This window comes from Telopea speciosissima, chromosome 9 (genome assembly GCF_018873765.1).
Source record: "Telopea speciosissima isolate NSW1024214 ecotype Mountain lineage chromosome 9, Tspe_v1, whole genome shotgun sequence".
In the NCBI taxonomy this organism is placed as follows: Eukaryota; Viridiplantae; Streptophyta; class Magnoliopsida; order Proteales; family Proteaceae; genus Telopea; species Telopea speciosissima.
Window position 1 is genome coordinate 57,708,453 of NC_057924.1, and position 25,245 is coordinate 57,733,697.

At 40.8% G+C, this 25,245-nt stretch overlaps 1 protein-coding gene across 4 annotated transcripts in view; it reads left to right on the top strand.

Annotated features, from left to right (window-relative positions):
- The first annotated feature begins 10,584 nt into the window (after nucleotides 1-10,584).
- Nucleotides 10,585-25,245, top strand: part of LOC122640711 (DNA topoisomerase 3-alpha) — a 77,458-nt gene continuing 62,797 nt past the window's right edge. For all 4 annotated transcript variants that reach the window (XM_043833950.1, XM_043833953.1, XM_043833952.1 and 1 more), the window contains exons 1-8: nucleotides 10,585-10,995; nucleotides 11,738-11,916; nucleotides 12,013-12,085; nucleotides 12,267-12,389; nucleotides 12,468-12,589; nucleotides 12,675-12,747; nucleotides 12,850-12,966; nucleotides 23,791-23,874. In XM_043833950.1, coding sequence (XP_043689885.1) covers nucleotides 10,696-10,995; nucleotides 11,738-11,916; nucleotides 12,013-12,085; nucleotides 12,267-12,389; nucleotides 12,468-12,589; nucleotides 12,675-12,747; nucleotides 12,850-12,966; nucleotides 23,791-23,874 — 1,071 coding nt within the window. In that variant the 5' untranslated portion in view covers nucleotides 10,585-10,695. The remainder of the gene's footprint in view (nucleotides 10,996-11,737; nucleotides 11,917-12,012; nucleotides 12,086-12,266; nucleotides 12,390-12,467; nucleotides 12,590-12,674; nucleotides 12,748-12,849; nucleotides 12,967-23,790; nucleotides 23,875-25,245) is intronic.

A 25,245-nucleotide genomic window follows, 5' to 3' on the forward strand; every position in this document is an offset into this window, starting at 1 on the left:
GCTCGATCGATGTCCACTTTGAGAGAGTGGCCCTGACAGGTAAACCTGCATTCAAGACACGCCAAAAAAACATTTTAAATTTCGGATGGATATTTAGTTTCCATAAAAAAGCGTCAGCATTTGGATACAAGGGGCCTAGTTTGAATAATTGAATTAAAAAAACTTGCCGCAAGTCGGGTGGAGAAGCTTCCATCTTTAGTAAGAGAGCATCTCCAGCAGTCCATGGAATCCGAAAGACTCATTTTAGAGATTTCATGATTCAAACAGTTGGGCAGAATATGTGATAGGATGTTAGAATTCCAATTTTGGTTGCTGGTGAGGTCACTTACCAGGCAGTAAGACAGGTTATAAAAATTTGAGGGTATACAGTGTCCTGGTATAGTTGGTACCCATGGGTCATACCAACAATTGGTATTCATTCCATTCCCAAGTCTTACCCACACGATTTTCTTGAGGTTTGGTAGCACAGAGGCAATGCTATTCCAAGTCCATGTTCTTTTCTTTTTTGCCACACATGGATTGAAAATGGACGTACGGGGGAAGTATTTTGCCTTAATTATTTTAGCCCAAAGGGCGGTATTTTCATTTATCAGTCTCTAGCCTAATTTGGTGATGAGGGCTTTATAATGGATGTTGGATTTGCGAAGTCCCAATCCACCCATGGTTTTGGGGGTACAGATTTTATCCCATCCAATTAGGTGTGTCTTGTGTTTGTTTGGTGGGTTGTTGTTCTAGAAGTTTAGGTAAATTGAATCTATGGAGGAGCAACTTTTTTGTGGAAATAAGAAGCAACTCATTAGGTAAGAGGGTATGGAAGCTAAGACGGATTGTATTAACACATGCCTCCCAGCAAAAGAAAGGCAATTTGCCTTCCAAAGGTTTAATTTGGATTTAATGCGATGGACAAGGGGTTCTAACTCTTTCACTTTGGATTTGTGGTGGAAAAGCTTGGTTCCCAGGTACACGAACTCAAGCTTCATCTCCTTCATACCCAGCAGGGTGTAAGTTCTTCTTTTAACTTCATTACTAGTATTTTTACTAAAAAATAGTTCACTTTTAGAGAAATTTATTTCTTGTTCGGTGAGGTCTGAGAAGAGTTCAAGGGTAGCCTTGATAGACAAGATATCCTCTTCAGAGTTCCTACAGAAAATAAAAGTGTCATCAGCAAAGAAGAGATGTGTGATTTCAGGAGCTTCTGGCAATTCTGATCCCTTTAAAGGTTCCCATCTCCCTGATTGCCTCTAATGGTCGTGAGAGGACTTCTATAGTGAGGAGGAACAGGTAGGGACTCAGAGGACATCATTGTCTAAGGCCTCTGGAGGGTATAAAGTAGCCAAAAGGATTGCCATTTATTTTAAAGGATAATGAAGTTGTGCTGATGAGAGATTTGATCAAGTTTATCCATTTTCCTAGGAAACCAAGAAATGTAAGGATGTTTGTTATCATAACCCACTCCACTCGGTCATAGGCCTTGGACATGTCTAATTTCAAAGACACAAAGCTAGAGCGGCCGGATTTTTTCCTTTTTAGGAAGTGGAAGATCTCTTGAGCAATGACAATATTGTCAGTGATTTGTCGACCTTGGATGAATGCCGCCTGGTTGGGGGAGATGATGAGGGATAGGTAGGCCTTAAATCGGTTTGCCAGGATTTTTGCAATAATATTGTAGGAGACATTGCAAAAGCTGATGGGTCTAAAGTCAGATGCAATCAGGGCGTTGTCAGATTCAGGGATCATACATAACAGAGTGTGGTTGCAGCCTTCAGCGAGGGCTTCAATGGTGAAGAAATCATTGACAAATTTGTAGACTTCATCAGCAATGAGATCCAAGAAAGTGTGAAAGAAGCAAGCTTGGTAACCATCAGGTCCTAGGGCTTTAAAGCCCCAAATCTTGAAGACAGCTGATTTTACTTCATTCAAGGTTGGAGATGCAGCTAGGGATGTTTTTGAAGGATCTAGGATACTGGGGAAGAAGCATTCTACAAAGGAGGTGTTGAGGGGGTCAGAGGAGGTGAAGATTTTAGAAAGGTGGTTTGTGAAGATTTTGGCCATCAGAATGGGGTCTTCTGTTCTTTCCCCCTCTTCATTTAGAAGTGAGAGAATGTGCCTTTTTCTCAGGTTTGCTTTTGCAATAGAGTGGTAGAATTTAGTGTTGCGGTCTCCATCATGGATATAGGCATGTCTGGATTTTTTGAGCCAGAAGGACTCTTCAACATCAAAAGTCCATTTAAGTCTATGTATGATAGAATCCATATCCTCAGGGTTCATCAGATGGTTGGGGTTTTCTTCCAGCAAGGCAATCTGGTTTAGGTACCTGGCTTGCAGTGAGTTGATGTTACCAAAAATCTCTTTGTTCCATTTGGACAAGAGGAAACTCATATTGGTGAATTTGTTGTGAAAGTTTGAGGGATGTAGTGATGTCCAAGTTTGGGAGAAAAAGGTTTTAAACCTAGGGTGATGGGTCCAGGCATGTTGGAAATGGAAGAGTTTTTTGTAAGATTTCATCTCAGCAGAGGTATTCAGGTAGATAGTGTTGTGGTCGGATCCAGCCGGTGACAGTTTTTTAAGGGTAGCTTTAGGGAAAATCAGGAGCCAATTTGGTGAAGCTAGAACTCGATCCAGGCATTCTTTAATTAATTTTGGTGGTTTTTATCTATTGGTCTAGGTGAAAGGGGAGCCGGGTAATTTTTTGTTTTCTAGAGAGAGATAGATCTTCAATGATGGATCTAAGAGATGGGGTAAATGATGGGGATGAGACAAGTTGTCCTCCAAGTTTGTCACTCTGGCTAAGTAGTTCATTGAAATCCCCCATTAAGATGTAGTTTGAATTAATAGATGGGATGTAATTGTTTAGGTCAATCCAACATTTTTTCCTCTCCAAAGGGTGTGGTGGGGCATAAATACAAATTATCCTCCAGTTAAGACGCACAGTTTCAGTAATGTTAACATCAATAAAGTATTGATGTTCAAATGCAACAGTGGCCCGAGTGTACTTTACAACCAATACCCATAGTCCTCCACTTAGGCCTTTAGTTCCATTACTAGCATGGGTGGCTAAGGAGAGGAAATTGTCAGAGATGGCTTTACCTTTGATTTTGCTGTAGTCAGGAACTTTGGTTTCACATAGAAAAACAAAATCAGGTTTGAGAATTTTTAGATGGTGACCTAAGCATTATAATGTGAATTTGCTGTTCAATCCTCTAACATTCCAGGATAAAAGTTTCATGATGATTATAGAAGTAGCATAAAAAATAAAAATGTAAAGATAGACAGGGGTATAGGCTATTAGTGTGACACAAAGATATGCAATGACAATGTGCCGTAGTGTGATAAAGAACATTAAATACAAAAGTAATAAGCTAGGAAAGTAAAACCTTATGGGATAAAAACCTCGTTCGATATATTTGTTTGAGAACAAAAACTAAGAAAAAACAATGCTAATCAGGATTATGAAATAGACTGTAAAGAAATTATGGAAATCGGAGATTGAGTTTGGGGGATTTACCTGTGGTTGGTCATAGGGCTCATCTGGTTCACTCACAGTGTAGCTTGTAATGTTGGTCATAACCATCGGAGGAGGGGGGAAGGTTCATCTAGTGACGAGACTGAGATCGTAGCCAGCCATTCCTGAACCATGGGGAGGAGGACTTGTGGATCAAAGGATGATTCCAGAGCTTGGGTTAGGAAGGTTTTAATTTTGTCAAGTTCAGAAATAGGAGGTGTAGGTTCAGAAGGGAATGTCACTTTTCTTTTCTTGGTGGTAGGGAGGTTACTAGGATTCCCAACAAAGAAACCACAAGCTGAGAAAGTCTGATGGGAGAAGTGTTGTTTAGTATTTCCAGAATTAGAAATATTAGTACTTTGGTAGGTGTTGTTTACTGCAGTGTGCTGGACCAATGGTGTGGGAAAAGATGTGGTGGTCGCAGTTGGGCATGTTGTGTTTGGAAACCCAGGTGAGAGGGTGTCAAACAGGTTCCAGTTCATGTCCTCAGGGAGAGGAAAAAGATTCTGTTGCATGGGCTGCATGGTTCGGGTTGTCATACTGATGTCAGGGAGATTTGAGAAAGTGGGACTGCCTGAAGAATTGCCTAGTGTGGTACCTCCAGTACCATCAGTAGTTGTATTTCTTGTCCCCAAGTTGTTATTGTGTGTAGCAGATTCTTGCTCAGAGTTCAAAGTGTGGATACCAGGGATGTTAACCTCATTTCCATAAGAGACATCCATGGCTGAAGTGGAGTTTGATTCAGACTGAGATAAATTTAGGCATTTTGGGATCTCAGGTATGATGTTGACTCAGATTGGTGGTATAGTAGCCTTGCTGAAAAATCCCATTGGGGGCAGTGTAGGATCCGGAGGCCCTCTCAGATTTGGATAGTGAGAAATATCATGGCATATACGCCCACAGCAAGTGCATAACAATATCACCTCATATGATATAGCCACGGTGTGATTATGGCCATGAATGCCCTTGATTTTGGAAGATACACAGACATGCTTCTTCTTTTTGAATAAAATTTTCACTCTAGCGGTGCCCTTTGGTAATCCCAAATCTTCATAGTTTAACTGGAATTCTACAGCCTTACCAGCACAAGATATTGCTTGTCTGATGAAGCCCGGGTTGAAACAGGTATCCGGGATGCCAATGATTTGCGTCCAAATTAACACAGCTTCACGTTCCTGTTTGAACAATGAAGCATCAGGGGGGTGCTTGAACGACTGAAGTATACATCTGTCGAACCACCAAGGTGCCAAGTCAATAATGAAATCTCTCTGCTCAGGTGTCTTGCACTTTGCAGCAAACCAAGCTTTTTCATAACATCTGACTGAAGTCACACCCAATGGTTCCCACAATAATCCTAGAAAATTACACAGTACATCTCTCTGAGGTTTGGGGAAGCCAATGGTATAGCCGTGGAGGGTTCTGTCTTCCATAAAGGATGGTGACAAGGGTCTGGATGAGCTTGCAGCAGAGGAGTCTAAAGTCCATAGTGACTGCCCAGGTTTAGGTGTGCGAGCTTGATGACCTCTCAGTCGATTATGGGGATAAGAGTAGGGGTGATACCTGGATTTGGTGAGCCACGGATACATTGATGTCAATGGAGGTTAGTATAAAGAACACAAAAGAAGGGGTGGGGGAGCAGGTTTCAGAACAAGCTAAGCTCGTAAGGGAGCAGGGCCAATAAAGTTTGAAGGTAGGATGCTTCAAACTTCAGTGCCAAAGGCAAAATCAAATCTTCAAGGAACACAATGCTGGAGAAGTTCAGTATCAGTCATCAGCAGTTGTAAAAACAAAAAGAATAAACAGGGTAGGGAAGCGGGAGAGAGGGGGGGAGTAATGGGAGATTGCTGTGATTTGCTGAAGACGAAAGCCCGAGAGTGACCGTTATGAGCCCTTTTTTCCAACCACAGGAAAAGAGAAGAGAGTTTAAGAGAGTGGGTGGGTGGGTAGTTAGATGGCAGAAATTAATGGGGATGATTATTGTGCTTATTGTATAGAATATATAAAGGGAAAAAGGACTTTGTCCAGGAGTGTGGCGTACACCAACACTCCCATGATTCTATCTCTCTCCTCCCCATATGAAAGACACTTATGCCCCCTTGTTTTGAGGAGGAGAGAAATAGACACATGAGAATGTTGGTGTAGGCCACACTCTTTGACAGAAAACTACTTCCCATATATAAAATACTTAAATTAAATTTCTTACCATATTTGGTAACAATGCTTTTTAGATGTAAATTTTTAAAAAATATATATATCTCTAAGAGATTTGGATGTAAGTAGAGTAAAATTTAATACACAAATATGGAATAATTTGGAGTTTGTGATATAATCGTGTGACATAATAATTACAAAAGTTTATTGTTTAAGACTTTAAGTATGAAAATTTCATTTCTCTTCCCTTCAATTTCCCTTGCAACCAGACAAAGCTGGCAGGGGTAATGTTAGACATTATATGGAATGAATGACTTATGCCAAACCATTGGTGCCAAGAATCGACTCTGCAAAACATTGTCAAGATTGTTAAGTACTTCATTGAAGACAATGTAAAAATTGATACTTCTTTGAAGATGTAGAATCAAAAAATTGCAATCGTGTTTATGCTTATTGGAAATTTTTTTAAAAAAAGAGAGAGATAGTCAAACATCAATTTGTTGGAAAGTTGTTTTTTTAATTTTATATTTTTAATGCATACAATATTTTGTTTTTTTTGGGTCAAGAAGGAATTTACTGAATATGGTAACCATGTGTACAGCCTAAAGCTTTAGACATACAAAGTCTTGAAAACCAAGGAATATGGTCATTCTGTCCTACACATGATGGACGACGTCTTCCTAGCTAGGGTATCTGCTACACAATTCACATCCCTTTGAATACAAGAGAAACTAACGGATTGGAAAGATGACAAAAATGATCTAATATCCTGTAGCACAACTGTAACCTCCATTGGTGGGAGTCTTAAGGGATCATTGATTAGATCAACGATTTCCTTATTATCTGATTCAACTTCTAGGCGAGTGAAGCCTGATTCCAATGCCTAATAGATTGCACTTCTAATTGCAAGGCATTCCCCTTGGATTGGAGAAGCGAAGTGATGTGGCATTGAGAAAGCTTGAGCAAGGTGTCCCTCATTATCTCTAAAAACAAAACCCAATCCTCCCTTCCCCTGGTCATGTGGGATAGTGGCGTCATAATTGGCCTTCATAACACCAAAGGGAGGTGTCTTCCAATTGTCACACATAACATAGGCCATAGGCGTTGGTGGTAAAACATGATTCATAGTAGTAGAACCACATATAGAGAACTCGTTGAAGGCCTTTTCTGCTACAAAGACAACTTCTGACAGTGACCACTCTTTGACATTAAAAACCAAGTCATTCCTTATGCGCCACAGGTACCAACAAATAAAAGAAGCTCTTGACAGAGATTGGAGGGAAAGCTTCTTATCATAATGGAATAAAGCATCATATCCCTTTAAGAAAAGAAAATTAGCATTCATGTAAAAAGTATATACATCATCCATAGTACACTTTATTGTTTCCTAGCTAATCTAGCTAACCGAAGAGCTATATACACAAAATCCCTCTCCACCTTTATAATACGAGTATTCCTAAAGAATTTAGCTGAATAGTAATGTTAACTAAAATAACAAAAAGTTCCCACTACCATCCATCCTTAGTTCCTAGAGATATCCATCGAACTGCATCTCGACAATCAGTCCAAACGTCTACCTTGGCCTACCCTTTTCTTTGTGCTTCAGATAATCCTTGCAAGATGGCTTGGACTTCTGCATCTTGTGTGGTCTTTGCAAATCCATAGTGCAAAAAAGCTACAAGTAACTGAGAGTTACAGAGGAAGACCAAAGCCCAACATTTCACACATTAAAACTTCAGTAACAAATAATGGTTAACTGATCCACATGTGATATATTATGGTAAATTTAGACATAAATACAGAGTCAGAATACACTAAATAAGATGTTCTTAACATCATCTACTGCCTTAGAAGAAAGATGCTAAACTTGTGCTCGAGTTGCGCATTGAAGAGCTATAGACATAACATATTTAGATTTTTTCGTAATACATACATAGCTAAAGGACTTCATTAAACAAGAGATATTGTGCAATATCTTAAAATTCTCCCATGGCCATCCTAACTACTCCCTTTTATGATATAGTCCACTACGTCTTGAGCATTCATCTAGACATCCACCTTTATCCATTCCTATTCTTTCACTCCTTATAGCTCCTGATACACTCCTCGTAACTGTGATTCTTGAATTTTCCCTGCATAAGCATGGTTAAAATAGGCTGCAATAAACCGTGTATGGAAATTAAAACAGTTGTCTTTGTTGGGACTTCATAGTTGATGTTATGAATAAAATGTTGTTTCCTCCGATTTTCACTCATTGGGTCTGTCTTGTATCTCTTCCCTCCCCTTTTCTAACCTCATCAATCGTACCCTTGCGGGTTTCTTTCTCTCGTCTACTAGCATCCGTCAGGGATGCCCCCTCTCCCCTTACCTCTTTACCTTGGCTCTTGAAGTTCTATTTAGATGCATCCAATATAGTATTGACCAAAAGCTCATCACCCCCATTCCTAAGTGCAAGGCACTAAACCTTACCCATTTGGTTTTCGTGGATGACCTTATGCTTTTCTTCAAAGCTAACCCCATCTCAGTTCAATCCACCATTTATTGTCTGAATTTTTTTGAATCCTTGTCGGGCCTCCGTATCAATCTGTCCAAATCCCTCATCTTTTTCTCGGGTATTTTCGAAGAGTTCAAGGCTTCTCTTCTTGAGATCTCGGGTTTCTTCCTTGGTTTCCTTCCTGTAAAATATTTGGGGCTTCCTTTGATTCCCACCCATTTGACTGCTCATCGTTGCACGCCGATGCTCGACATTATACGTAAAATACTTTATCTTTGGAAAGGTAATCTCCTTTCATATGTGAGGCACCTTGTGCTGATCAAATCTGTCCTCCAAGCATCCTATCTATATTGGTCAGACATCTTTGGCATCCCTAAGTCGATTATTTCAAAGCTTGAAGGCCTCATGTGCTCCTTTCTTTGGAAGGGATCGGATTCCTCAAGGTTTCTTCACCCTTTATCTTGGGCATCGGTTTGCCTCCCAAGAGCTGAAGGGGGTTTAGGTTTTCGTAGACTCAAACAATGCTGGAATATTGCAGCTTATTTGGAAGACTGCCTCAAAGGAAAAAAAGGTATCTGGGTTGATTGGGTGTACCAAAGATATTTGCGAAATAATTCCATTTGGATAATCTCTATCCCCGCATATGCTTATTGGGTTTGGAGAATTATATTGCAGCTCAGGCATTTGGCCCAAAGCTCCATTATTTCTTTGGTCGACGGTGGATTAGCTACTAGACTCTGGCTTGACAACTGGAACCCTGCATGTATCCATATCCAATTGGTTGGTGACAGAACTATTTATGATTTGGGTTTGAACAAATCAACTACAATATCCTTTGTCATTAGAAACTTGGACTGAGATCCTTCATCCATGCTCTCCCCTCACTTTGACCACATCTGGGCTGCCCTCTCTCATATTATCAGACCTACCTCTGGAAGAGGGGACAAAACCATTTGGTCAGTCTCTCAATCTGGGAAATTCAGTCTGAAATCAGCTTGGAATCTCATTAGAACTTATGCTGATCTTGTCATCTGGAGCAACTTGGTTTGGTTCCCAAGCTCCATTCCCAGGCACAACTTCACCCTTTATTGTGCGTTCACCCTTTATTGTGCGTTCTGCAATTGTCTCCCTACCCAGGCTTTCCTCATCAGCAAGCATATTCTGGCTTCCCCTTGTTGCATTTTGTGTTGGTCCGGCATTAAGGATACTGATCACTTGTTCTTCAAAATGCCCTTTCTCCTCAAAGATCTGGTCCTGGATCCTTGCTCGTTGCTGGCCCATTAACCGGAGAATTCTTCCTTTTCATAAGGAATGGATTTGGGTGGATATGACTTTTGGAGGCTCTTCCTTTTGTGACCGTGTGGGTAAACTAGCGTTTGGTGCTGCTATTCATCAAAGATTAGAAGATGGACTTCCAAATCAAGATCTTTTAATCAGATTTGGGATTCCATCTTCTTTGACATCAAAAGCAAGTTATCGGCAATGCCTTTGCTCCATTTGGGCTCCCCCCCGATAGTCATATTGTCTCTTTTTGGAATTTTGCCTCTTAGGATTGTATCTTTTTGTTTCTTCTTGGAGTCCTGCCCTGTGGGGCTATAATTTTGGTTTCTTTTGCTCCTCCTGAGCTCTCTTTGTTTCCCCTTCAGAGGCTTTCTCCTTGTTTAATGAATTTTTAATTTACCCCCCCCAAAAAAAAAAACAGATGCCTTGGTTAGCATGGTCTTCTTATAGGTTAATATCAATTCATTTAGAAATTTTAAACACCTTGGATTTATATTATAAGGCTTAAGGTCAAGTGGTGAACTTCAATAAATCTTCCATTTATTTCATCACGAACTCTCCTTCTAGATTTAGAAGGCTTATTGGCTTAATTCTTAAATCAGAACAATAGAACCCATTGCTTCCTAAACCCATCTAAGTAGGATTTTAATCCTCTCCAATTCCTAAAAGTGTGCTGTGCGGTAGTGCCAGGTGGAGATATTGACACCTGGCAGCTCGGACATCCAACGGTCTGAGAAAAAAAAGAAAAGAAACAGAAGTTAATGAACTCGGACCGTTGTATGTCTGAGCTGCTAGCTGTCAACATCTCCACCTGGTACCGCTGCACTACACACTTTTAGGGAATTGGAGAGGATTATTTTCCCATCTAAGTAATTTGGCCTCCTGATTGATATTAGAAAAATCTAAGACTGCCATCATCTCTCATGGGTGGGACCCCTAAGTATTTTGTTGAGATATGGTTCAACCTGCTCACATTCTAGCCACTATGGGCTTGTGCTTTCCTTGTGTTTTCATTTTTTAGTCATTAATTCCATTTTGTACTCATAAATAAATAAATAAATAAATAAATAAAAAAAAACAAAAAAAAAAAACACCATAGTGAATCTTGTAAGGTGACTTACCATCACAAAACGGAGGGAAAACGAAGGGCGGGAAAAAAAAAGGAGAGAGAGTGAGAGAGACACTGAAGAGGAGTGCGGCGACAACAGAGGTGGAAAATAAGAAACGACGCCAAGCCGGCTTTGGCCGGTAATTCGAGTTACGACAAATGGCAGGCGGTGGTGGCGGTTCGATTATGGTACTGAACGTGGCGGAGAAGCCATCGGTGGCGAAAGCCGTGGCAGGGATCCTATCAAGGAATCAAGGCCTGCGTGTACGAGAAGGCCGGTCTCGTTACAACAAGATCTTCGAGTTCGATTACACCATCCGTGGGCAGCGATGTCACATGTTGTTCACCTCCGTCACCGGCCATCTCATGGAGCTTGAATTCGAAGAGCGATATCGCAAGTGGCATTCCTGCGACCCCGCCGACCTCTACCACGCCCCTGTACGCAAGTTCGTCCCTCAGGTCAGTAGTCACTACTCACTAGATTGTTCGCTGCAATTGCAAACAGGAAAAATGGTAGAAACAGGTGTTGGTCTTGGGTGGGTGGAATATTTCCTTCGAGTATGTGTAATGCTAGGGATAGTCTTCCAGGATGATGAAATGCGGGACTTTCTTTGTTAGACTTATATTTTACCTTAATTTTCCAGTTTCGGTTTGAAGGTTGAATCATGTTGGATATTTGGTGATCAAACCAAGGTAGTCCAGGCGGGATTTTAATAAGTTTCGCTCTAGCGCTTCTGCTTCCCAGCCCTATCTCCCATTTTAAAATCTTTTTTTGTATAGGGGTGTAGAAGGATGTAGGAATGACTTGACTGGGTTGATGGGGATTCATATAGGTTTCATTGGTAGCAAACAATGAACGAAGATTCAGGTTTTAAACTGCCCTTAGGGATGAACTATATTTGAACAGAATTTTGCTCATTTTGTTTCGTTTCTATTATGATATTTTAATGGCAGGTGTTCACTAGTTCTTGTTACATGGAAGTAATACATATCCCTGTGTTTCAAAAATGAAATGGTCAATGGTTAATGCCAAATTCTGTAATATATTCGTCTACTTTCATTCATTGTGGTTGTTTACTTGTGAAGATTATTTATGGAACTTGGAAGATGGTTTGCTTAAGCAGCATGTTTTTCTCTTGCTTGTGTCTTTTCTAAGGAATTCCCATCTGGTGTCTTATTGTTGAATCTCTGGAAAATATAGGACAAGTTGGATATCAAGAAGACATTGGAGGAGGAAGCCAGAAAGTGCCAGTGGCTTGTCTTGTGGCTTGATTGTGATAGAGAAGGTGAAAATATATCGTTCGAAGTGGTAGAGACATGCACTGCTGTGAATCGCTATCTTAATGTGTGGAGGGCTAGATTCTCTGCTTTGATAGACAGGTCCTAATTTTTAACCTATTTGTGCTATCTTCATTTCCTAGTCCTCTCTGTCTCCATGGAACCCATTTTGATGATGTTTGATTTTTGGAATGTCAGGGAGATCCATGAATCTGTTCAAACTCTTGTCCGACCCAATCAATTGTTTTCAGATGCAGTGGATGTTAGGCAGGTGATCTTTTAATCTCTGAGAAGTTCTATACCAGATTTGACATGGGTTAATGATAAACAAAGTCTCAGTAATTTTCAAATGGCTGCACTAGCTATTCTTTCTGTTTATGGGATGTCGAATCCTTGCTCTGTATGATTTTTTGCTCCTGCATGAATCAAGTTAGTTTTTTACTCTTCTGCAGGAAATTGACCTCCGGATTGGTGCTTCTTTCACTAGGTTTCAGACCATGCTGTTGAAAGATGCATTTACCATTGACGTTGCAACAGATGAAAGGAATCTTGTTATAAGTTATGGTCCATGTCAGGTTTGTCACATGGAAAAACATTGATATGTCATGTGGTTAGAATTTATACTTGCTCCATTACATTCTTATCTTTTGCAGTTCCCAACACTTGGGTTTGTTGTCGAACGGTATTGGGAGATACAGTCACACGAGCCTGAAGAGTTCTGGACAATCAACTGTTCTCATTCCTCCGACGAAGGCATTGCTACTTTCAGTTGGATGTAATTTGGGCTTTTGGAAGATCAGGTCTCTTGCTTTTACTTTCAGCAAATGTAATGTTTATCTAATTGGCATTGCCTTTTGCAGGCGTGGGCATCTTTTTGATTACATGTGTGCTGTTATAATATATGAGATGTGTATTCTGGAACCCACTGCAACTGTATGGAATATGTTTACACTTGATGTTAATTACCACTAGCTTTCAGTTTCAGTTCATGACATTTGGACAGATTTTAAGTTCGATATTTATTCACTGTTGCAGGTCACGAAAGTTAGACATCATGAGAAGCTGAAGTATCCTCCACACCCTTTGAATACTATTGAGCTTGAGAAACGTGCATCAAGGTACTTCAGGATGAGTTCTGAACATACTATGAAGGTGAGTTAAGCATTTGTGATTCTCTTGAGCTCCCTACTCTCTGTTCTCATGGATTTATTTTTTCTATTTAAATAAGTATCACTTGATAGCTGACTGTCAAAAATGCTTCTTGAGACCCCAAACTTCTCTAATGTCATAACTTAATTAATGATCTGAAAACCCACAGTGAGCATCTTTTTCAACTGTTTAAAGTTAAACTTTGACAACCCCCTCCCCCCCGCCCCACGGAAGAAAAAAAGTAATCTTATGTACACAGACAAGATCCAGTAGAACTCCACAGCTTTGAAGGCTCTCCCAATAACAACCCACTGTAGAGGACCCAAAAAAAAAAAGAAGGAAAAAACCTCTGGGATGGCAGTGGTTCCCAACTTCCCATCTTTCAAATTCTGTGAAGCAAAGGCCCACAGCTGTGCCACGTTTCCAACACAAGATTAGCCCTAGGCCCAGGTCCAAAATTTATCCGTAACCCCATAAATGGAATTATATGACATTTGCTAAAGTTATTTAAAAGCATTGTCATTGATGTGGAGAGGGGAAAACTAAAGCATGGGAGCGTAGCATAAAATTGCAGTTTACTATTTCCGTTACTTCTCTTTTAGGCTAATTTTCAGTGGCCAAAACTTGTCCATTTGGTTTGATTGGTACTTTTTAAAAGTTTATTCAGTTTCCTTTCCAACAAGTCCGATAGATTGTAATTCAGAGCCATATTGGTTAAGTTAAGACCAATTTATTGGGAGGGTTGTCAGGTTGTGACGGAAATTCTTAGATAATTTTAGTTTGATTCGGTGTTCTACTCCAAGCAGTACCATCGCAAGAAGGAACCAGACCTGCGGTTCCTTGAATGAACCTGTTCTAGTTCAATTGAACCAGGTTCAGTTGGTTCAGACCAGATCAATCAGGTCTAATGTAAGGCTAGATTACAAGTAAGCTAACCCCAGAATTACCCACAACAATGCCCCCACAGTCCCAGCAATAGGTGTCAACAATAGGCAACTAAACAAGACTGCCACATGCTTATAACAGGGTATACAATCAGTAAATAACCAAAACTCAGAACTAACAACTGTAGGATTTGAATGGGGCTTGAATCCCTATTGAGTTTAGATCTATTACAGATGATGTTTTGCTGAAAATCTCAGACCAATATGACTTCTAAAGAGATACCAATAGGTAATGAGAATAGAAAGTAGAGAATGGAAACAGAAGATTAGTGGTACAGACCAAACCAGCCAGCAGTAATGTAGAAGAGGTTCAAGTAAGAACCACTCTACAGTAGGATCGATGACAGGTTGCACCAGAACTTCAAAATAGCAATAAAATCAGAATTAGTAACTTAGGAGATAGAGATCAAACCAGCCAACAGAACTTCACCAAACTTAGATCGAGTGGAGGTGATGTTGATCAGGTTCTGTGCTCCTAATTACAGCCAATTCTGATGGCTGAAGACTGAGATATTAAGGGGACTTGAAAATAAAAGGTTTAGCGCAGAGGGCAATCTGGTCAGCAGTTGGGGAAGCCTAGCACCATCGAGTGGACCTCTTGAGGGTCTGAATCAGTCCTCCAAATATCACTGTTGGAGGAAAGGACGCTGAGATTAACTCCTTCGATTGAAGCAGCAGGAAGATAGGAGGAGGTGCAACCGCAGGTGTGGAGATGGCTTCTTTATCCTCTGTTGAAATATATATTTTACCAGAATGCCGAGAAGGGTATTCTGGTCATTTTGTCTCTGTTATATTCTACCACAGTACCGGGGGGTATTCTGGTCCTTTTACACTTTATTTATTTTATTTCTTTTTGTTATATGTAAACCAGAATACTGTGCCCCACGGTATTCTGGTATGGGTAGGATTATGTTGGGTAGACTCCTACTAGGAATCCTAGTTAGAGTCTACTATGATTAGGATTCTTGTTTCCCAAGTTTACTTGTTTTGCAAGTTTTTAATTTTTATAAATAGAAGGCTTGGGATTGAGTTCGATTCATCCAAGCATTGTGTTCTCTCAATTCTGCTAACATGGTATCTAGAGCCAAAACCGAGAGCATAATGTAAACAGTAAACACCACCACCATCCATCCTTCCATCGATCTCTCCTTCTCTCTCTTCTTCCTTTGATCCAACCTCCACCTTTTTCTGTTTTTGTTTGTGTGCTAGGGCAGCATTAATGAGGTGATCTTTTTTGATCTAGTTGCTGCCCTTGTTACCTCATCAACTCAATGATCTTTTTCAGAATCGATAGAAGCTGAAGACACCTCTTGCGATTTGTGAAGACTTCTCCTTAAAGATTGCTTGATGCCTAGCATCTTTCCCTTTGAAGATTCCAGATCTGCAGGCCCTTTCTATTCAGCTTCAAAGTTCTATCGATTCCCCATTCCCACAGATCAATTTCTTACGTTTTTTGGGTTTTATTCCCATCTCGATCTTGGGTTTCTTGCTAGATTCCTTTGCAAGATTATTACACGGGGGCAGGTATTTGAAAGTCCTTTCCAGACATCAATTGGAGGTAACTTGTTCATTAAATTGAAGTGATTATCGATTTAGGGTTTCTTCTCTTCCCTAAACTCTAAGATTGATTCCTACTGTGGTGCCCATTCTTTGGTTCTTTTAAGTGAATTTTTTTCTAGGGAATCTTCTCTTCCCATTCACTATGCCAGGGACAGAAGATTCGACTGCCACCTCCAATGGAGATGGGTAGGGTAAACAAAAGTACCATAATTTTCCTGCCAACCCCATTAAACTCGATGGGTCAAACTATGTGATATGGTCTCGATCTTGCTACCTTGCTATTGCTGGCCGTGGGCTTACTGGACATATTTTGGGTACCTCTACACAATCCACTATACCTGGCACCTCCCAAGATTAATGGATATCGAATGACTCTATAGTTATGTCGTATTTACTTGCTTCTATGCAACCCGATTTGGCCAATTGGTATTTATTATTGGATTCTGCTGCTTAAATATGGATTGCTGCTAAGGAAACCTATGGGCAGGTGGGGAATGATGCTCAAGTGTATGAATTACGCAAAAAAATTCATAACACTGCCCAGAAAGAGCTCTCCATCTCCCAATACTATGCTGCCCTTCGTAGTTTATCACAACAACTTGACCATTACTCTGACTACCAACCTGCCAGTGCTACAGAACTCGCAGCCTATCGCAAGCATGTGGATAAAATTAGGGTATATGATATCTTGGATGGATTGAATGATGATTATGATCAGATATGTGTTCATGTCTTGGGCAGATCTCCCTTCCCCACTCTGGAACAATCTCATGCTTTGGTTCACTCAGAAGAAACAAGAAGGGCTGCTATGTTTAAACATCTACTACTGATCGATTTGCCCTACAGACAGCTGCCAGCCATACAGACAACTATCTGGTCTCTCCCAAGAACTGCAGGCTTTTAGGTGAATGTTTCAGGCTTTCGCTGCTTCTACTACATCAGCCCATGCCACTTCTTCCACTCCATTAGGTTCTAATTTTTGCCCATTCAGGTATTTTGTTTGCTAGTCATTGTGCCTCCATTGTTTCCCGTCCCTGGATTATAGACTCCGGGGCCACAGATCATATGACAAGCTCTTCTGACCTATTTCATCATTATTCTCCCGCTTCAGGGAAAGTTAAGGTTCGGGTAGCTGATGGTTCTCTATCATCCATCTCAGGGAAGGGATCCATCAACTGCTCTCCCACTCTCACTTTATCTTCCATTTTACATATTCCTAACTTTACTACTAATCTTCTTTCCATTAGTAGTCTTACTCGTGATTTAAGTTGTAAAGTCACTTTTTTTTCCTTCCCATTGTGTTTTTCAGGAACATGAAATGGGAAAGACGATTGGATGTGGTAGAGTACATGGTGGATTGTATCTGTTTGATGATGGATGTCCTCCAACTGCTTTACCTTCTCAATTACATCTCGAATTTGCCACCTCCTCTGAACTTCAGCAATGGCATGACCGATTAGGGCACCCACCTTTAGGAACTTTATCTACTTTATTTCCTAATTTAGTTAAACAATTTGATAAATCTAAGTTTTTTTGTGAAGCATGTATTGTAGTGAAACAAACTCGAACTTCTTATTCTATTTCCAATAAACGGAGTTGCTCTCCTTTTGATTTAGTTCATAATGATGTTTGGGGCCCTAGCCGGAAACCCTCCATTTCTGGTCATTGTTGGTTTGTTTCTTTTATAGATTGCCACTCCAGAACTACTTGGATATACCTTATGCATACTAAAAGTGTGGGTTTTTCGTGTTTTCAACACTTTCACCACATGATCTAGACCCAGTATAGTGCTACTCTCAAAATATTGAGAAGTGGCAATGGCAAGGAATATATGGAAGGTCAGTTCCAAACATACCTTGCTGCCGATGGGATAATCCACCAAACTAGTTGTGTTGACACACCTGCTCAGAATGGCGTCGTTGAAAGAAAGAACCGTCACCTCTTAGAGGTTGCCAGAGCAATTATGTTTGTTCGTCATGTTCCCTCACAATACTAGGGGATGCTGTTTTTACTGCTGCATACCTTATCAATAGGATGCCCCCCAAGATCCTTGATAACCGCTGCCCGACCGAACTTTTACTTGGCCATAACTCTTTTGTGGTTCCACCTAAAGTGTTTGGGTGCACCTGCTATGTGCGAGTTACTCGCCTTCCAGAAAAACTTGAACCCCGTAGCTTAAAGTGCATTTTTTTAGGTTACTTTGCAAACCAGAAAGGGTACAAGTGTTATAATCCACTTACTCGACGTACCACTGTCAGTATGGATGTTGTGTTTCATGAGACTAGTTCTTATTATTCCTCCCCACCTCTTCAGGGGGAGAATGTTTGTGAAGATATGTTTCCTATTGACACCCTTTTACAATTTAGCCAACCTGAGACCAGAGTTCCTCCATTGATGCAGATCAAAGCTTGAAGAAGAGGATAAAAATAAAAGTCAGAAAATACTGTTCACGAATTACTGTTCACTTGCACAGTAACACGAGTACTGTTCACGTGGAACTGCTCACATGAACAGTGATTTGGGTTGCCATGGACTTTTGGTGTGAAGATTAGGTGCTGGATTGGTGGAATATTCTGGTGTAAAGTTTATATTTTCTTAGTTATTTTTAGAGTTTCTATTTTAGTTGCTTAGATTTTATTTAGAAATTCCTATTTCAGTTAGTTTGTATTTTAGTTTCATTGCTTGTAATCCAAGTCTCAGCCTTATAAGAGACTTGCTATTTTATTGTTTCTTATTTTATAGTTTCCAATTTTAGGACTTGTCAAAGTTTAAACTTTCTAATTTTTGTAACTTGAGGAGCAAGTCATTACTACCTATTTATATGTAAGGCTTTTAAGCCAAGGGGATGATTTGAATAGATGAATGAAAAATTGCTTTGAAGCAAAAAATTCTCTTGTCCAGTGGCAGTGACATGAAGAGTTGGGGGGCCTGGCTGAGAGAGCCAAAATCCTAGGGCTTAGAGAGCTTGGCTGGTGAGAGCCGAATCTCCTTATCCCCTTCTCTCTTCTTTTCCTATCCTCTACTGCTTCTCTTATTTGATTCCCTACTGTTCCTGCTGTTGTGTGACTGCAATCAGGTGCTGCAACCTGCTACTACATCTGTGAAGATCTAGAGAGCATCCTAAAAAAACAACTGAATCTGCTGTTGCTGTCCCGAGGCAAAGAAGGCCTTTCCTCACTTACGGCTGCATCAGTTCCTTATTCACTGCTATTTATTCAAAGGTCTTGATCTCAGTACTCTTCCTCCCAATCAGAGTGATACTTGGAGGATTGCTTCATGCCCCTAAGGAGCCCACTAGACCTCAATCTTGAACCCTGTTGTTGTTCATTTCATTGTATCGATCCTGCTGCAATCGATCTCCCGCTGGTTTCCCTGGTTCGAGGTTGACTTTTGCATTATCCACCCATTACCAATACCGAACTTTCTCCTTAGGGGGAGAATAGGGAAACCGTTTCACCTCAGGGGGAGAACAGGGAAACCGAAATTTCTCCTCAGGAAAAAAATGAAGATACAGTTCCTATTCAGGGAGAGTCTACTCTGGTCCAAAAAACCATCGGCAGATTTCAGAAGAGAATTAATGATTCAAATTTAAGAACATTTCAGCGGGGGGACACCAGAGCATGGCAACCTCCATCCAGTAGAGTACCAGTACCCATCCAATTGCCATTCCCGGATCCAAAACCTACTAGTGTTCCTTCACTCGAATTACCCATTGCTGTTCGAAAAGGTATTAGAACCTATACTCAGCGCCCCATATCTCATGTTGTCTCTTATAACTCTCCTCCATCTTTTCGTGCATTTGTCTCTTCCCTTTCTTCTGTTCGCATTCCTCAGAATTGGCAGGAGACTTTGAAAGATGGAAAGTGGAAAGCAGCAATGATGGAAGAGATGAATGCTTTGAAAAAAAATGATACATGGGTTCTTATGGTTCTTCCTCCCGGGAAAAGACCAGTAGGATGTAAGTGGGTGGTTGTAGTAAAACGATGGCACCGTGGATAGATGCAAAGCATGACTCGTGGCGAAAGGGTTTACTCAGACTTTTTGAGATTGACTACCAGGACTTTTGCTCCAGTAACAAAATTAAACACTGTCAGAGTTTTATTGTCTTGTGCTATTAACATGAGATGGGATTTGCAGCAGCTTGATGTGAAAAATACATTTCTCATTGGAGAACTGGATGAGGAAGTTTATATGGATGTTCCACTAGGGTTCTCTTTTGAAAAAACTCAGTGTAAAGTGTGTCTATTGAAGCGTGCGCTTTACAGAGTGAAACAGTCACCACGGGCATGGTTTGACAGGTTTCACAAGGCTATGATTTCTGTAGGTTATAGATAAAATGCTGACTACACTCTGTTTATAAAAAGGATTGGAGAAAAAATTACTATACTCATAGTCTATGTGGGTGATATTGTGGTTACTGGAAATGATAGTGATGAGATCAATCGCTGAAAAAATTCCTTGGGCAAGAATTCGAAATTAAGGATCTAGGGACAGTTACGGTACTTTCTTGGAATGGAAGTTTCTAGATCTTCCAAAAGCATCTTTCTCTCTCAAAGGAAGTTCATCCTAGACCTATTATCTGAAACTGGAATGTTAGGTTGTCATCTTTCAGATACACCTATGAACCCTAATGGCAGGCTCAAGGAGAAAGAGGGCGGTCCGGTTGATAAAGGCCGATATCAGCGACTTGTGGGCAAGTTGATTTATTTATCTCATACACACCTTGACTGTAAAACCCACCCCTAAACCGGGTCTAACTGAAATTGTATGATTTCAGGTCCAGGTTCAATATTTGGGTGACTGTGTTTGCCTCCATGTTGTGGACTCTGACTGTTGGGGATTCAGACTGATCCCCCAGTTCACCAATGGTGGATCCCGAAGAATCGATTGATGTAGCTATCATTGGGCATGAGGAATTGGAGGGGACCTCGCATATAAGTTTTGCATTCGAGGAATGCTGGGTGGGGCACATGCAAAACCTGTCAACCTCAGAGGCCGGACAGTAGGTAAGGAACCCTTTAGTAACTCTATATGAAACTATTATCTTGTTTAGTCTTGGGGGGTAGTGTTGGTTGAAATATGATTTTTCCCCTGTGGGACCCACATATTGGCTGGGTTGAGTTGTCCACAGACCATCACGACCAGGCTCTCATTTACATTACGGGATACCCTTCCCGGGACCTAACCATAAGTTTTGATTGGGTTAAATTACCCTTTAAAAGCTAAAAACAACTTATTTAACAAACTAATTCTAACATGACCCAACCAAACGGACCTTAGTAGGCCTTAGCTATATAAGCAAAACCAAGCCTTAGGAATTCATTCTATCTCAAAACAAGTTCTGGTTTTGCTCTGGAGAAAAGGAAGAGAAGATAGAGAAGACTTGGAGAACTGAGAACTGGAGAGAGAAAGTCTGGGGAAAAGCTGGTTTGCTGGGATTGCTGCTAATCTCTGCTGCTGAATATCTCAGGTAGGCTGTTAAACCCATTCTGATCTGCCAAATTCCTCTTCTTCTTTGGATTCAGCTGAGTTCATAACTCAAGCAAACAAAAAATGTAGAAATTAGGTTGTTTGATTCTAAAAGCCCTAAGCCCTACATGCATTTGGGTTGATTCAACCCAAATGATGTACTCTTCATCTCCCCCAAACCAATTCAAGATTTGGGAGTTGTGCATGGCAAGATCCATGAAAATAAACACCAAATCCGAGCACTGTTGCAACCATCGGATGGTGGAACTGCCCTCCAACCAGTCAACCGGGTTGCTGCAAAACTGGCAGAAGCAGACTTAGACGGCTCTAGCTTGGTCTTAAGACGTCGAAGTGTAAGAGGCTCATCGTGGGAAAGAGAAGAACCGATACTGACAGGGGCATGATCAGATGCCTCAGTGTGGTGACCATGTGCCTGGTTGGAACGACCACGCCCACGTCCAGTGGAATTGGTAGGCCAGCCATGAAGCTTCCAACAAGATTCCTAGTATGATGCTCTTTACCACAGTCACTTGTCAGGTTCCTTATCAAAGGAGGATCGATCACCAGAGCGTGTAAGGAAACCCTGAGGCTGTGAGCCTGAACCATAATAGAGGATTGAGCGTTCCTGAGAAGTGGGCTGCAACATAGCAGTGTGATGACTGTCCTCCAACCGAATCAGGGAGTATGACTGCTTTATAGAGGGAAAAGGCTCACGGCTCAGGACTTGAGCACGAATCTGATCATCCTCAATGTTAAGCCAGCCAAGAAATCATAAACTGGAAGTTTATCTTCAGGCTTCTAGAAGTTGGTAGCATCGGTAGAACAGGTGGCCTAAAAATCCCCTCATAAAAGTCTAATTCCTACCACACTACGTAACTCAGACTAGTATTGTGATAGTATGAGCTCTTTCTGCTTCGTTTCATGAATCTTCTTGCTCAACTCATAGACCTGAGCAGCATTCCCTACTTGGGAATAGGTATCTTGGGTAGCCTTCTATATCTTGGCAGCAGTATCTAAGAGGAGATAGGCCTTAGCAATATGAGGCTGCATAGAGTTGATGAGAAACGACATCACCGATGAATTTTTGACGACTCACCGGAAGGATCAGAACCACATTTGTGGGCCAACAAATTTTCTGGATAGGTAGAACTATTGGAAGCAAATGGAAAAGGAACACTGTGTGGGATCAAAGAAACTAGCGGGTTGAGCTCCACTTCTTCTGAGTAGAATCAGTAGTGGTAGGCTTCACAGTCTTTCCGGTAAGGTACCTGATATAACCACGGGAATCAATGGACAAGTAACCTGAATGTGACCACATCAAATAATTGCTGCGATCCAGTTTGATGGAGCACACAGAGAATGAAGGAAATTCAACACAAGCCATTCCTTCAGTTCCAGTCGATGCAGTGGTAAGGTCTGACATGGTTACTAATCCAGGAGATGATCAAAAACTGCCAAAATCATAAAGAGATCGAGAATCACCGAAGCATGAAAATCAACATTCAGGGATTAGTCCCTATGTAAAATCAGCAAACAATAATCTGGTATTAGCCCTGTGAAGATCCGGTAGGTCAGGGATTGGCCCTGAGAAGAAACCGGTACGTCAAGATTTTGCCTGATGTGAGATCGATATTAGGGTTTTGCCCTGTGAGATCGATGGTCAGGGTTTGCCCTTTGAGATCTAAAAAACCAGGGATTGGCCCTAGGTAAGATCAGCAAGCAAGCATGGATTGGGGGCATTGGCCCTGTAAGATCGACTTTCGGGGTTTTACCCTGTGAAAATAAAAAACCACAAAAAAACACGGATTGGTCTCTGTGAAAATCTCGAGATGTCTCTCAGATCATGAGGTCAATAACTTAGGTTGTATAGAACCTGGGAGACATCAATGAAGCAAGGATCAAGGATCCTCGGTGGTCTAGAGAAGCAACACCGAGGGCTGCAATGAAAGGTGGATTTATAATATCCCTATAGACTATTCTACCCTTATACTTTAGTTGTTATCTTTGAGTTTTCCTGGTTGATTTTTTAGTCGTAGATTCAGAAACCTCAGGACCTTGAATCTTTCGGCATCAGTCATCTTGGGAAATCACAAGCACTTAGAGTTTGTTGGCTTCAAGTGATCATGCACTTTTGAAGCTGTGTCAATTTTTAAAAAAAAAATGAAACAATGAATGATTTTGCCTCATCCATCATTATTTCTACTCGACATAGTTAACCATTAAAACTCCACTTTTTGAGGTCCTCAGGCTGAGACCTTGCTTTACTCCTTGCTTGGGGGTTTTAGAAGAATGTGTCATTATCAAGCTTATTCTTTATTATGCGGTGGCATGAAGTCGGGCGTGGAACATATCTTTTGGGAGTTGTGTTTGGCTGGCATCGCACTTTAAATCGTTCCTGGGGAATAGTGATCTGATTCGGGATGGGTTGGCCAATCTAGTGTGCCTCTGTGCGTATTAGGGCCATTTAATTGAATATGCAATCCGTAGATAAATTAAAATTGTGATAAAACTGTTGGATTGTTCAACTATCTTCTCCATATGTTTTGGTAATTGAAGAATTGCATAAAGAAGTAATTTGTCAATTTTTCATGTGTTTGTGTTAGATTGTAGGAATCCAAAAGCAACCTTAAGATTCTTAAAATTATGACACCATTATTTATACTTTTTGTTTGTCATCAACTAAAACTACAATTAAAAATTCAACGAAGTCTTATCCCATCTAAAGTGGGTAGGTTACATGGATCCGCGTCGCCATAGATTTCTATTCATATTCTTTGTCAACTATAGTTTCCTATTACATGATTAAATAGGATGGATACCTGTCTAACTTTCTCCCCCCCTCCTATTGTCTTAGGTGGCAGAAGAACTATATCAAGCTGGTTTCATCAGCTACCCACGTACAGAAACAGACGGTTTCTCAGCAAGGACTGACTTGCATGTTGGTAACTTTGTATCTTATATTGGCAACAATATTCTATGCAGTAAGAAACGTAGTACCTGAAATGCTTATTATCTCATCCACTTGTAAGTGAGAGTTGCATTTGATTAAGTATAATACTGATGAAGTATATAAATCTATTATTTCTGTGTAAGTGCATAGACATAGTTGTCATGGCGCCAAGGTGAGCCAAGGCATCAAGGCACCAAGGCGAGAGAAATATTTCTGGTATAGACCATCTTCTGGGCATGTTTCCATTTTCCCAAAATGTTTAATATATTCCAGATATGTTTCTTTCATCTTCTTGGTCTGAGTGCCTTTGATATATAAAGGTGACTGGTTGCCTTGTGCAGCAGGGCCTTCCTTGTGGCCTAGGTGGCACCTTGACAGCCACGCACATGTTCTAAAATGCATTAGCTTCCAACTGAGATTCTATTCATTTCAAGAATCCAATAAAAAAGGTATACCCAGTGCACGTGGCTCCCACCACTGCAGGGTCTGGGGAGAGTCATCGAACCAGAGGCTACCATTGGTCTTGCGAGTTACTGTTAGAAGTTCGTTCAGGTCGTTAGCTCTCCTCCGTTGCTCTATCTTTGGGGCAAACTTCAGTTGGTATTCAATTGTCGGTGAGGAAGATTTGTTCGACCGAAATCTTAAGCCAAGTGGCGCAGTGGTGGTGGACTTCTCACCTTCAAGGGTTTCCTGGTCTATCGCCTGGTGTTCCATTGAGAGGAAGAAGAAAAGTCTTTCTGTTGCTTAACCCTAATTTCTGGTTATTACAACTAAGCCCTCCAGCCCTTAATTTCTTTATTAAATTTACCCTTCTTTTATTACTTTTTAGAATTACCCCAACAATTTAAATCCTCATTGTCCCCAAAGCCTTTTTGTCTCTTTCTAAGGGACCCTATATTGTTCCCTTTATTTACCAGAATGCCATCCCCTTTTATTTACAACTCTGCCACTCCTTCACAACTTCAGGTTATTTACCATTCTGCCATTATCCGTATAAAACCTCAAGCTATTTACTGTTTTGCCATTAGTGCTTGTGATTTGATTTATCTAACACTTGAGTGAGCCCTTAAGTGATCCATTAAAGGTAAACCCGACCAGAATTGCATTACATCTTCTTTGTCGCCTCCCGTCTCTGAGTTACTACAGTGCCACCGTCGTTTGTGACATCCAACTTTGGGGAGTTTAGCTAGGATTTTTCCTTCTTTCAATCATTGTAATTCGAGTGAGTTTTTTTTTGTGAGGCTTGTGTTTTGGCCAAACAAATTTGAACTAGTTATTCTATTTCTGATAATAAAAGTGCCACTCCTTTTTCCTTAATACACTCTGATATTTGGGGTCCATCCCACTGTATGTCTATAA